Below are 14,287 nucleotides of genomic sequence, written 5' to 3' on the forward strand. Positions count from 1 at the left end.
TGGAAAAACCCTGCCAATAATGGCAGATTTCTCTTTCTACTTGGATGAACTTTTTACAAAGTTAAGTACTACAAATTCTCTGTGTCTGCTTTATGACACTGCAAATAGAGGTAATCCCTTTGAGTAATATAATCTGTCACTGTTTATGTTTAGTTTCCGTGTCTGACACCTAATTAACAGGCTGGAAGTTGGTTCTTTCTTGCTGCCTGCAGTGAGGAAAGGGAATTGAAAACCTTTAGGAATAGCTGTGTGGAAATTGTCTCATTACTGAGGTTTATATTACGCCGTACAAACACACATATATTTTACAGGTATGTTATGATCCATCTGTATCAATGTCATCTCAAACAACCTGCGGTTTGGGGAAGCTTTGGAGTAGGTATGTTTAGAATTGCAAGAAGCTATTCAAAGATCTCAGGATTTCCTCAATGTATTAAGCAAAGCTACCCCTAATCCAATTCCAAAGTGCTGCATGCGGTTGATTAAAAATTATCTGTCCTCAGATCAGTAAGCATTTGCGTTACATCGTATTGTGTTTGGACAGGAAATATGCTTGGGGCAGTTACAGCACCTTCATCCATTTCTTCAGTTTGTGTAGGATAATGGTGGACAAATGATGGATTTGAATTACAGAAAATGAAGCAGGAATTTATGTCCTTTTCTGTCTCCCCCCCTCTCAGCTCTCCCTGACTGCTCTACCTCCCCACCGCCCATACTGTCGTCCATTACAACAAGTGGCTTGGCTTCCCCTCTGTGTTCTAATTGGAAAGCTGGATTGCAGTAGGTTTTGCCAGTAATGGGGTCCTGCAATTTGGTAGCAGAAGTCATCTTGGAGAGACTTGTCAGAATTCATAGAACAACACAGTTGTGGGCATCCCACTTTGCAGCTCCAGAAGATAACCCCAGCATTTTAATAGTGCAGCTGTAAGCATTTCCGTAATTCAAGGTGGCGTCATTAGAGGCTTATTTATTCACCCAAGGCGTTTGCCAGGAGAGAGATGACGCCGCCCAGATCAGTTGTGGCAGCTCACTCTCAGCACCTCCCGCTGGGCTGGAGAAGAGGAAATTAGAGAGGAATGGGCAAACATGACAATCATAGCATCGTTACTGAATTAGCACCTACAGAAAACAACATGCTGTGTGTGTGTGTAGGTATTGAGGCATGGGTTATAATGCTCTGTTGTTCAAGGGGCAGCACAGTCATGCCTATCTCTGATCTTTCAAGAGGTTTATGAGGTGTAAAAGGGATAATATAGGGCACTCAGAGAGATGCACCCTAGAAAAGAATGATGGTAATGGACTTTGCAGGCTTTCAAGATAATGTGGTAACCAAGAAATTGGCAAGCAAGGATTCCAGCAACAATGTCTAAAAGACTTTTCACGACAAACATCCATGTGAATAATTTGCAACTCAGACATGACGACAACCTTTCTCTAACCATCTCTAACCAAGTAGTTGCTTTTAGTCACAAGCAGTAACCGAGGAGGGCACCGGTTTGCCAAAACACTCAACTGATTTAAAGGAATTTCTGGACGAAGGACATGTTTTAACGAAAAGTTTGAGATTTTGAGAAATATGCTTAATTGCTTTGGCAGAGAGTTACATGGGAAGACCAATACCACTCCCATATCTATCCATCAAATATGAAGCTACAGCTAGCATCTTAACTTAGATTAACACAAAGACCAGAAACAGCTAGCCTGGCTCTGTCAGTAACACAATCTGACTACTAGCACCTGTAAAAATGTATGATTAACATGTTATATTTAATTTGTTTAATCGGTACAAAAAGTGTAAAAATTACAATTTGTAGTTCTACGTGGAGTTATGTGTAGAGGTGTCAAGTAACGAAGTACAAATACTTCGTTACCTTACTTAAGTAGAAATTTTGGGTATCTATACTTTACTGGAGTAATTATATTAAAGCAGACTTTTTACTTCTACTCCTTTCATTTTCACGCAATTATCTGTACTTTCTACTCCTTACATTTTAAAAATAGCCTCGTAACTTCTATTTCAGTTTGGCTTGTTTTCATTCCGGTTTGTCATCATTCAAAAACACACACACAAAAAAACCCTATCCAGATAAATCGCACCATCCGGATAGAGTGAATTTGATTGCGGTTGGATGAGAAGTATAAACATATACCATTCCGACACCCTATTGGTTTGTACGCGATCCATCGCACCTGCACAGACCCGGTTTTCGGTGCCTTATTAGGTGCCACTTAAATAATGGCACCTCTCTCTGATGCTCCGAAAACGGACGTTAGAGGGAACTGAAACATCGACATCAACATTAACTGACAGTTAAACGGTGTAAAAGTGTCTGTATTTCACTGTAGAGGATTCTAACACCAAACTCTAGCTGCCGAAAAACAGACTCAGTCTGAAATAAGTTATTGTTATTACATTTTTAATAAATCATTTAATTTTGACCCTTTGGCCTTAGCAATACACAAACTGTTCTTTGATGTCGCCTTGTGCTTTTTTTTTTTTTTTTTTAGCTCAACTTTTTATTTTATATTTTTGAACAGACAAATACAATTGAACAAGGTGCTCCTTTTTTTGTGGATGTTTGGTAGTGCACTATAGGCCCCTGTGGGGCAGCCTAAGCTTTTGTCCTTAATGGCATTTTTTCCCCTTGCATTACTTTTACTTTTATACTTTAAGTAGTTTTGAAACCAGTAGTTTTACACTTTTACTTGAGTAAAAAGCTTGAGTTGATACTTCAACTTCTACAGAAGTCTTTTCAAACCCTAGTATCTATACTTTTACTTGAGTAATTAATGTGAATACTTTTGACATCTCTAGTTATGTGCGCCAGAATATTTCTTTGCTGGAGGCAGTAACTTACTGGAGTCTTTGCCAAATGCCTGGCAACTGTTCAGAGCCAAGAAATAGTCCAACTTATAACCTCCTAAAATGGTGAATTGTCACTTTTACTCTTTTGTAAACCTCTAATGAGGTAAAGAGGTGCTGGTAGGGAGATTTTGTAACTAGAGTAATTGAAAAAAAAAATGCAATAGAGTGGGGTTTTTTTTGGAAAAAGCTACATTTTTATTACATTCTGTGAAAACATTTTATGAAATGCAATAACAACCTCAAACTAAGGCATACTATACATAATAATACATAAACATTGCCTTTAAGTTTCAACCTGAGAGTGATCTCTATAGGCCTATATGTATATCTATTAGTGATACTTAACCAATTTTCATTTATACTGCATAATTGATAAAAATGTTACACAGCTCTGTTTACACTTAATGCTAGTAGATCGTTGATCAGCTGTTTCTCCGTGAAGGGGCGAGAGAGTGAGAGAGAGAGAGAGAGAGGTGCGCAACAATCAGCTGTTTTTCTGCAAAGGGATAGTCAACAAGACACAATGGCCCTCATTTATGAAACGTGCGTACGACCTAAAACAGGTGTAGGACGGGCGTACGCCGATTCCTACGCAAATCTCGGTATTTATCAATTTGAACGTGAGCGTAGGCTGCAATAAAATCTCACGTCTGGTCTGAACTTGTGTACGCAAGTTTCAGAGTCAGCGTGGCCTTGCGGTGCAGCATATACTCAGTTTAACAGGAGAAGGAGAAGGGATCAGTTGATCACTTATCAGCAATGGCAGATCTGGCTCTTTTAGAAGACCTCTATGAGCCGGTACAATGGTGCACACGTACGCACACGTGCCACGGTGGAGCGCTTCATCAGATTGTTTAAGGGCAGATGGCTTGCATCAGCGGGGGGGACCCTATACACGGCAGAAAAAGTCTGCAACATTGTTTTAGCCTGTAGGGTTCTGCACAACATCTCGCAGGAAAACTGGGTGCCATAAATGTAGTGATGGAGCCAGAGGACCCGATGCCCAGAGAGCAGTGTCCAGCACAGCCCCAACTGGGGGCTATACGAAGGAGACAGGATATTATTCCTCGCTTTTAAAAGGTAGCCTATAGTGTTATGTTTGGCAAGGATATTCATAGGCTACAGGAAACATGACGATGCACAACATTTTTATTTATTATTCAGGTTTTCATTTCTATGTCCTGAACGATTTATTTCTGCCATTGACCGAGTTATTTCGGCTTGTTTTCCCAGCCCCTCTGCTGTCAGGAGAGGTGGTGGTTCAGCACGGGGGGCGGAGGACACGCACTCTCCCTCAGCTGTTGCCTCGTTCTGACTCATGAAAAAAAACACGAGTAAAATAAAAGACACTGCATAAACTCCACTACCGTGTGTTTATTTAAATATAGGTACACCATGTAGGCCTAAGAGATTGCAATAGAAGCCTGTATATTACTATTAGGACTATAGAAAATGTGTCAAGGATGTATAAATTAAATAGGCTAAACTTCAGCTGGAGTCCGATTTACTACGGCAACACGGTTGACCGCATCTGTGATCTCTTTTCATCCCGCATTCTTTCTACAGCCTTTAATACCAGTTTTCAGGCTGCCAAATAGTACACACTTTAATGCAAGTGAACCTGAGATATCAGGGTTTCAATCTCCACCTCTGAAAAGTTCCGCTTCTCAGCCGGATTACGTCTCGTCATGTCGTAAATTGTAGTGGAGAGGCCTCAAAACCGAGAATATATTGGGGCGTGATATTTAAATTACGTTATTATCGTTTCCAGCCGCTGCATTTATCAATGTACGACCATTCTTACGCTCTGATTGGTGTGATACGAACGTTTCATGAATCACACGTGAAGCCTGTCGTAAGATGATTTCTGCGCTCATATCTGCGCTGGTTTCTACGTTAGGTTGATAAATGAGGGCCAGTGTGATTTGACTGGGAGATTGGCAGTTGGCTCCTTAGATCAAATTGTGATCACCACTAAGTCATTTCTTGCCTTGTTTGGTTTTTGGTGTAGATTCATCGTTCATACGACTCTTTGATTTACTTGTGTCGGATCCACTTTGTGGAATGGACGAGTAGACCGATGTTTTCTGTTGAGATTTTGTAGCATCGACATTGTGTTAGTGTGGTTAGTGTTTGTTTGTTTGTTTTGTTTTCCTCGAGACCGCAGAGGGTAGGGGGGTGAGAGAGGGTTTTTGTTCTTGTTCAATTTGTGTTTCTCTGTTATGTGCGCTATCTGACATTGCCTGTTACATATTGTGCAATTTGTTTTGTATGTCTGAAGGTGCTTATAAAATGTTGATCGCAAAAAAAAAACACGTAGCAGAAAGAGTTTTTAGTACTTATCCCACTTCAACTGTGTTATACGTACTATAATATGCTAATAATTTAAATACAAAATTGAAAATATGCGCTTAAAGCACACTGCCTGCACTGACATTCAGCATGCCAAAGAATCCATGGTATCTTTTCAACTCAAAGAGGAACATTGTCATTGCCGACGCTACCTGTAGACTCTGTTCCTTTCATCCAATCCAGGTGCATTTTCTCTATTTTGGTGTGAAATGCAACACAAAAAAAGCAGAAAATCATCCAAGCCGGTGTGACCAAAGGTTCAATGCTGTAATTCTGTATGCAAATGTTTTGCATTTTTGCACTGAGTTTCTGCATCATGGTGTGAAATAGCTTTAATGCTGTCAAGTAAGGTAATGGTGGAGCTACCTTAAACTTTCTGCTGTGTTGGCTTTTAATGTTGCCATTTTTGATAGTATGTAAATTGAACTGAACAGCGCTATTCACACCACCACTCATACATTCATAAGAATAATTAGTGTGTGACATCAACAATTATAATTCAGTTGGAAATTACCCAGTAATACATTAACCATTAAGAGCACCATTAACCGAAAGGTAGACATAAACTAACACTTTAACTTCTGCAGCCACTTGGTAACTTGATTTCCTCATTACTGGGTGTAGAATTTCAAATAGATTTAAGTTTCTATTTGCCAAATGGAAGCCCCTTTCAGTCCTCAATATCAAGTGTCCATCCTATTGCCTTTTAGCAACAATGCTTGCAATGCCTCAGCACTGTAACCTAGCAACGAGACTCTCACTTATATAAGATCTTGTTTAGGATGCTTTTTTTTTTTTTTAAATAAGGGACAACAGATGGCAGAATCACATTTTAAATGCATTAGCTGTGTCCGAAGTCCCTCTATCACTCATTCACTATTCCCCATCATTATAATAAATGCTTCGTATTGAACAGTGAGCAGTAATTTCAGACTTGTGAATCGTCAGCATTTTGCACCATACCTGACAGCCTAAATGAGCTTGTATTGTGGTGATTTTAGCAAAAAGTAGTAAATGCAATTATTTTTTTTTCTATCTTTGGAATTTCTTCCAATCCTAAACTTGACATAATTCAGACTTAGAAATAGGTTTGTGGTGACTCAAATAAAGAAAGTAAATATCCGGACACATCCGTTGTCTTACTTCTTACCTGAAGCAGTGTTGGTTGCCGCAAGTCTGAACTGTTTGATGGTGTCTAACTACAATAGTTCTTAAAGACATGAAACAAAAGCATGGGTTATTGTCTGGTGAATAAATGACTGTTCTTTTCTTCAAAGACATTCCTATTTGTTTAAAGTTTAACAGATTTCTCATTGATCTTTTATTCTGTTTCCAGAACTTTTTTGTTATTCTGTGCTGGAGCAAACAGTGTTATACAGTAAAGCAACTGAGCTACAGTAGCTCTGAGCTAAAAAAAAAACTGAGGGCTCTTCATCTGAACCTTTGAAAACCTCTCAGTCCCTGCCAGGGAGAGATAGGATCAGTAGACAACCCCAACATTTTCAATTTTGTGCTATCAGACACTGAGGAGATGTGTCAACAGTGGGCTCCTACAGCAAGTAAACACAGGAGTCTGACAAGCAATAACCTAGATTCAACATTGCCTCCGGTCCTCTCCCACAGAAGGTTCGCCACTTTCATCTCATTTAGATCCAGATCTGTTGATCAAAAATGACGCATATCCCCCGCAAAACAGAAAACACAAGTGATGAGAATGTTTTCCAGGGCAGTCCCTCATATCATTGAGGGCTATGCCTGTGTCTGGCTGGGTCAATACAGGCTGGTGTGGTACCATTTGTGAATCATAGATGTTTTTTCTCCTTGCTCCATAGAAGTTCCAGTATATGAGTGTTGATGCTTTTAATGATGCACCATCTTGTATTTAACTGTAGGCTATTTGCTCTTAATATACAAGTAAAATACACACGGTTGGTGCATTCAGATTATGGCGGAGTGTTTATGGGCTTAATGTTGATGAATATTGGTGCAAGAGTGGATCTAGACCACAAATCATTATTTTCAGTACAGTAAAAAAGTTTTTTTATTATTTATTTTTTTACTTTTCTTTTACTCCATTGTACAATATTTGAGGAGGGAAGACAAGAGCTGTAAGGTAACTCTAAATTAATGTAAAACATATTGTGGATATTGTCATTATTCATACTGTATGTTCTTAGCCACATCCACTGTATTGTTGCTCACAATAGAGTGAAGAGGATGGTGGCTGCAGCTAAACTGTAGAGCGGTCAATGACAAAAGAGAGCATGTGACTCCAAAAAGTGTTGGTGGGTCTAAAGAGGAAATTGTTGAATCAACTTTTCTTTTGTTAGTTTTTTAACAGGCATCAGGAGGGATCAGAGGGTCGAATAGTTTGAAGCCCCAGACGACTGAGAAGCCATTACTGTATAGCACAGTCCACTGCGGAAAAGCTCCCTCAGAGATTCAAATCTTACAGATTAAAATAGTCTCAGTCTCAGTCTTATAAGCCTGCATATGTGTACGTGCGCTCACTTGTCTGCATGTGTGCTCGGTTGAATATGTTGTGGATGGCTGCATGTGTGTCTGCCTGTGTTTTGAGCAGCTTTAATACCGAAGCTTTTAACATCAAAGCTCCAAGAGGATTTGGGTGCCCAGAAAGTTGACAATTATGGTTGTAAGTAATGTCCAGCAGGGACTGTTGATGAGCTGCTCTCAATAAAAAAAAGAATAACTACACTTTTCTTTTTTGAAATAATGCTTTTTTTAGGGACTTTATGACACACAGCTTTCAAACCCCTGAAAGTGTAGCCTGGTTCCAGACCTATGAATCACTGCCCACGTCTCATTTTTTTGTTGAGTGATTCAAAAAGGTCTAGCTTTGTTCTGGTGAATAGCTGTTTGAGAAACGATTGAGCCATTTGAAGCCTTTGGGAGTGGGACTAACTGACTGCCAAGCTCTGTCAGAAAATATTTAACATAGTTATGGTCAACAGCTTAATCACTGCTCATGATATATTTAACTGTGCCTAAAAACTATTAAATAAAGACAAATGAATCATGCCATGATCTCATTGTTTTAAAAGAAAGGTGACTTTATCATTTACTGTAAGGAAACAGACAACTGAACACGAGTGGCTTTACTGCCTGGCTAATGTAACGGGTGTTCGCATCTCTTCATTTGTGTACAGTTAATAATGTCCCCGTTAACACTTTGATTGCCGCTGATGGTAATCTCTGCGTTGGGATGTGTGATGGTTGTAGACTAACGACTGACAGTTGGAACCCAACGGAAGGACCACAGACAGCTCCGTCTGTGGTCCTTCCACCTACCTCTGTCGTTAATCGTTTATTGCTAACAAGCTTCGGGATCTGAGGGCTACAAGCCCGGTCTCAGTAAAACTACTCAATATAAAATTAAGTAATAAAGAAAACTTACAATAATGATTTCTGTGGCCAAGCTCTCTGCTGCTCGCTGCAGCTATCGATTATTTTAATAATCAAGTATTCTACCAATTATTACATTGATTAATCGAGTAATCGGATAAGAAATACTTTTGTTTTATTGAAGAGCAATAATATATATTTTTTTTGTTGGAAAAAGCAATCAATATCATATCATCTCTCAAAAAAACTAAACATTAAAGGAACACGCCGACTTATTGGGAGTTTAGCTTATTCACCGTAACCCCCAGAGTTAGACAAGTCGATACATACCCTTCTCATCTCCGTGCGTGCTGTAACGCTGTCTGACGGTTCCAGCATTAGCTTAGCCTAGCACAGATCCTGCAGGTAACTGGTTCCAACTAGCCTACTGCTCCAAATTGTGACAAAAGTGACAAAATAATGCCAACATGTTCCTATTTACATGTTGTGATTTGTAGAGTCACAGCGTGTACAAAAAACAATGTAACATGTAATCACAACATGTAAATAGGAACATGTTGCCGTCAGACAGCCTTACAGCACGCACAGAGATGAGAAGGGTATGTATCGACTTATCTAACTCTGGGGGTTACGGTGAATAAGCTAAATTCCCAATAAGTCGGTGTGTTCCTTTAAGTTTTAAGTGCCATATTACACTGTTTTTTAAAGAAAACATTTTCTGAAACAACCTCAAACTAAGGCAAACATTAAACATACATAAACATTACCTTAAGTTGTGTAACTTAACTTTCAGAACTACAGGTTTCAACCTGAGACTGATCTGTATGTAGGCCTATATGTCAATATTAGTTATACTCAACATATTTTCATTTATATATTTGATTACAATGTCACACAGCTCTGTTACACTTATGCTAGTAGATCGTTGATCAGCTGTTTCTCCGTGAAGAGAGAGCATGAGAGAAAACGGTGCGCAACAATCAGCTGTTTTTCCAGCTCTTTAGATCAAATTGTGGTCCCCACTACGTATTTTCTTGTCTTTATTTTTGATAGTAGTTGTGTTTGGTGTAGTTTCATCGTCCATACGACTCTGTGATTTACTTTTGTCGGGTCCACTTCGTGGAATGGATGATTAAAGTGATGGTTCGGAGTAATTTCCCCCTACGGTCCTTTGCACCATGACCTCGAGCCAAACACCCCCCCAGAAGCTTTTCTCACCTGGATCGAACATTGGACGAGTTAGCGTTATCAGCTGAATAGCTTAGTGTAGGCGCTAATAGATCCACGTTTGTATCTCGTAAATGACCCCACTAATAATGCCCGAAATGATACCAAACTTCTACACTAGTACAAATAGGTTAAATCATAAATCATCATAAAACGATGGATTGTAAAGTTTGTAAGTACACCAGAAGTTTATGTAAATAACAATTGCCTGCTGGCTTCTGCTCTCTGCTGCTGCTACTGCTGCTACTACCAGGCAGTAAGAGCGCTTAGGGACGTCTACAAATTACAACACCAAAAAGAGATACAACAAAAATATTTATTAATTTAACTTCTTTTTTTAAAGTAAGTGCTGTATTATAACTAGCAGGATACAAGTTATAATTGAGGTAAGTTTGGAGACATTACCTTATTTAATCATTAAATTAATAAATATTTTTGTTGCATCTCTTTTCGGTGTTGTAATTTGTAGACGTCTTTAAGCACTATTACTGCCCGGTAGCAGTAGCAGTAGGGGTGGGGGGAAAAATCGATACAGCATAGTATCGCGATATTTTCCGTGGCAATACTGTATCAATACACAGACGCCAAGTATCGATCTATTATTATATATGTGTTGGTCAGTTTGTCTGCGTGACAATTCCATTTTGCAGCAATAAAATTGAAGTGAGATGAACAAACAGAAATTTATCTTTTTAGATAAAACAGATGTTGACAAAGTTTCCTTTTGGGGACATAATTTGAAATTGGGAAGTTGGAAAAAATTTAATAAATTGCAATATATCGCAGAATATTGCAATATATTTAAAATCACAATAATATTGTATCGTGACATAAATATCGAGATGATATCATATAATGGGGCCACTGGTGATTCCCACCCCTAAGTATCAGCATCATCATCATCAGCAGCAGCAGCAGAGAGCAGAAGGTGTGTGACAGTAATAATCCTCTGTGCGGAAACACTGTGAGCGATACAACGTTGGTGACATTAATTAAACGAAGCTTCGAGGCAAATCATTTTGCATCGAGGATTTTTAGTAATCAAATTATTTGAGTTACTCGAGGAATCGTTTCAGCCCTACTCTGGATGTCTCATTAAAACTATACATTAATATTTACAGGTTTCATCAACTGATATTACAGTACACACTCACCTGAGGGATACAAGTTTTATAGCTGGAATGTTACCTTGGATACCGTAACCTAGTAACTTATTAAATATGAAATAACAGTATAAAAATATGAAAATCTGACAAATATGTACATGTTACAACTACTAAATAAAATTTAAATTACTAAGAAAAGGAATTAGAACTCAAACTGTGTTTTAATGTAACATGCAAGAGGCATATGTTACACTAACATTTGCTGGCAAGCTGTGTTAGCTAACATGTTAGCCACCAATAGAGTCCTGCTTCTTTCCAAAACACTCTTCTATTTTTCCTCATATTATCAAGACATATCTCAAGTTAAGTGTTTGTTCCTTGTGAGAAAACAATAGTAACATGAGAAAATATCCACTGCTCCTGTATTTCCCCTCCATCTGAGACCCTCTGTGGGAGCACCTGTCTCACTAAGCCACCGTCCCCAAAAAGCCTAGTCTGCTCTGATTGGTCAGCGTTTCTGAGTATGCAGAATCTCAAATCTGTGCCTGCTCTGCTTCGCTATCTCTGTACAGTCCGATTATATAGCAGGATTTTATACCGTGAAAAATCCCAGACTAAGGCTTCTGAACCAGGTACTACACAGACAGGCATGTTAGCAGGAATGTGATCTGAAATTGGGGAGGAATTAACAACATTGGCTACAGTTTTCTCTGGCGTTAGCATGTAGCTATATGAAGTAAGCAGTGGACTGGAACAGAGTATAGCAGCAATTTCTACCATCAAAAATCACAGATAAAGGCTTCTGAACCAAAAACTACACATAGGGACATGTTCCAGCTGGAATGTAATCCGGAAATTGGGGAAAAATAACAACATCTGCAACCAAGATTACAGGTTTCTTTCCGTTAGCATGGAGCTTCATGCAGCAGGTGTATGTAATGTAAACACTGCAGAAGCATGCCTGGAGCAGATGACCATCTATAGAAAACCAGCTCGGCATGACGTCATATCGAGCCGAGAGTTTAAAAAAAATTGAAACTAGAGCGTTCAGAACAGTGTGAAATCTGAGGTTTTGGCTCACAGGCATACGTTTACCTTATTATATGAAGCTTTGGCCACTTTTAATATGAACAGCTAACATCGTAACAATATAGATATGACAGAAAATACAGAAAAATTGGTATCCTTTAAAACACCTTTCTTTAGTTTTTTAGTATCCATGCCATAACAGTATGCCTTCTAAGTTGCTAGAATTGCCTATTATTATCTGTGTTTGACAAGGGGAAAATCAAATCATCCTACAGAGAACATTTAACTAGATGGAAATGTCAAACTGAATCATGCAGTCTGAATATAAGGTACCTAGTGGGATTTTACCTAAAGTGATGGATCAAGTATAGCATGTACTGTATATGTACTGTATCTCCTTGTTTGAAACTGGAACAAAGGCCAGATCTCATCGTTAAGATACCCACTATACATTCACTGTAATGTGATAATACATATAGATGATGTTGGTGAATGAGCCAGAGGTTGCAGATGCGAAATACTAATTTGTATATTTTTTCTTCCTTTTTTCTAGTTCCTCCCAAGATATATGACATTTCCTCTGACATCACGGTAAACGAGGGCAGCAATGTGTCGCTCATCTGCACAGCCAGTGGGAAACCCGAGCCAAGCATTTCCTGGAGACATATAACCCCATTAGGTGAGTTCACTTCACCTCTCATACATACCTATGCTAATGAATAAGTGGGTGGGTAAATGGATGGAAGGACGTATGGATGAATGGATGAATTGAGAGGAAATGAGGAAGCTTGGACAGGATCAATAGGTGAGTGACTGAGGACAAGAGAGGACTGGTAGTTATGTTGCAGATGAAGAGATGGAAGGAGGAAGGGATGGAGCAAGAAATGGATGGATGGATTCATGACAGAAGAAGGGAAGAGGAATGGATTTAATAATATATTCAAGGGGCGGCATCTAGTCGTCCCATGTTGGCTGAGTCCTGCAGCGGCGCGGGTTCAAATCCGACCTGCTGCCCTTTGCTGCGTGTCATCCCCCATCTCTCTCCCCCTTTCATGTCTATCCACTGTCACTGTCTAATAAAGGGAAAAGCCCCCAAAAAATAATCTAAAATAAATAATAATATATTTAAGGAAACATACAGTATCATGGAGACAGTGAGATCTGAGAACATATGGAGCTCCTGCAAGTGAGTGCTGTGTATTTAAGGAAAGAAGCAATGCCCAATTCATTGTTTTTCTGTGAATCAGTTGTAAAATAGTTTCCACTATAAGGCAGACTCGCCTTAGCTCTAAACAGCTGGAGAGATGCAATAGTAAGAAAGAACTACTTGTTTACATTCCTACATTCCGATCATATTTATATACTTTACCCTGAGTTCAGACTTAGCCACAGACTGGTCCATCACACATAATTTGGGGTGTCTGGCAAATGCAGCCACATTCTGCCTCAGACCATCTATCCTGGAAAATTTATCCATATGCCTTTTAACTACTGGGATGCACTGATTTATTGACAGAACATAGTTAATGGACAATATTTGCCTCGTTGCCTGCCATTGGCCTATCTGCAAAAAAGATGGCAAAAGATTCACCGATGGCAGAGGCCGACTCGGACAACAGTCCGCTAGCATATGCTGTTACTGCAGCTGCTGATTTAGTCCACTAACTAGACTAACGCTGACTAACGCTGGCATGATGTACAGTAAAAGGTCAAAGGTTGGCGTGCGCACCAGTGGTTTGTTTACAGTAAGAGAAACAAACAAATGGCGCCAAAGCTAAAGGGATAACTAGCAAGGTGATGGAGTTCATCGCATGAAATGACCAGCCGTTTCGAAGCCTAGACACAGCCCAGTCGTTGTCGTTTTGCTGAGGTCTGTCTCCCCAAGATCGACAACGTCATGGCCACACACATTCGTAAGGTACTGGCTCATGTGAGAATGCTTATCCTCATGGCACAGTGGATTGACAAAAGTTTTACATTAACTTGATTTAAGCAATTTTACACTCCAAGGATAATATATTATTATGTTATTGCTTTTGTAATGGCTTTTTTACACTTAATTTGTTTCCCAAAATTTTTTTGTTGGGCTATGTAGCCTAATTACTGAAATATTATTGTCATTGAGTTGGTAACATTTGTTGTAATAGCAGGCTAAAGCAGTTATTTTTCATTTGAAAGAAGGATACATTAAAGGTTGTTTCATGAATTTGAATGTGTGCTAATTTAAGATGAAGAAGGGATGAATTACTCTAAAACACTTCAATTATTTTTTATAATGAAGATTTCTTCGTTTCCCTGTCACAAAAGGGGAAACAACAAAAACAACAAAACATCAGTATGGGCC

General features: G+C 39.1%; 1 protein-coding gene across 2 annotated transcripts in view; it reads left to right on the forward strand.

Annotated features, from left to right (window-relative positions):
• negr1 (neuronal growth regulator 1) overlaps positions 1–14,287 on the forward strand; it is a 153,112-nt gene that overhangs the window by 69,642 nt on the left and 69,183 nt on the right. For both annotated transcript variants that reach the window (XM_028587407.1, XM_028587408.1), the window contains exon 3: positions 12,497–12,622. In XM_028587407.1, coding sequence (XP_028443208.1) covers positions 12,497–12,622 — 126 coding nt within the window. The remainder of the gene's footprint in view (positions 1–12,496; positions 12,623–14,287) is intronic.

The sequence above is a fragment of the Perca flavescens genome, chromosome 9 (genome assembly GCF_004354835.1).
Source record: "Perca flavescens isolate YP-PL-M2 chromosome 9, PFLA_1.0, whole genome shotgun sequence".
In the NCBI taxonomy this organism is placed as follows: domain Eukaryota; kingdom Metazoa; phylum Chordata; class Actinopteri; order Perciformes; family Percidae; genus Perca; species Perca flavescens.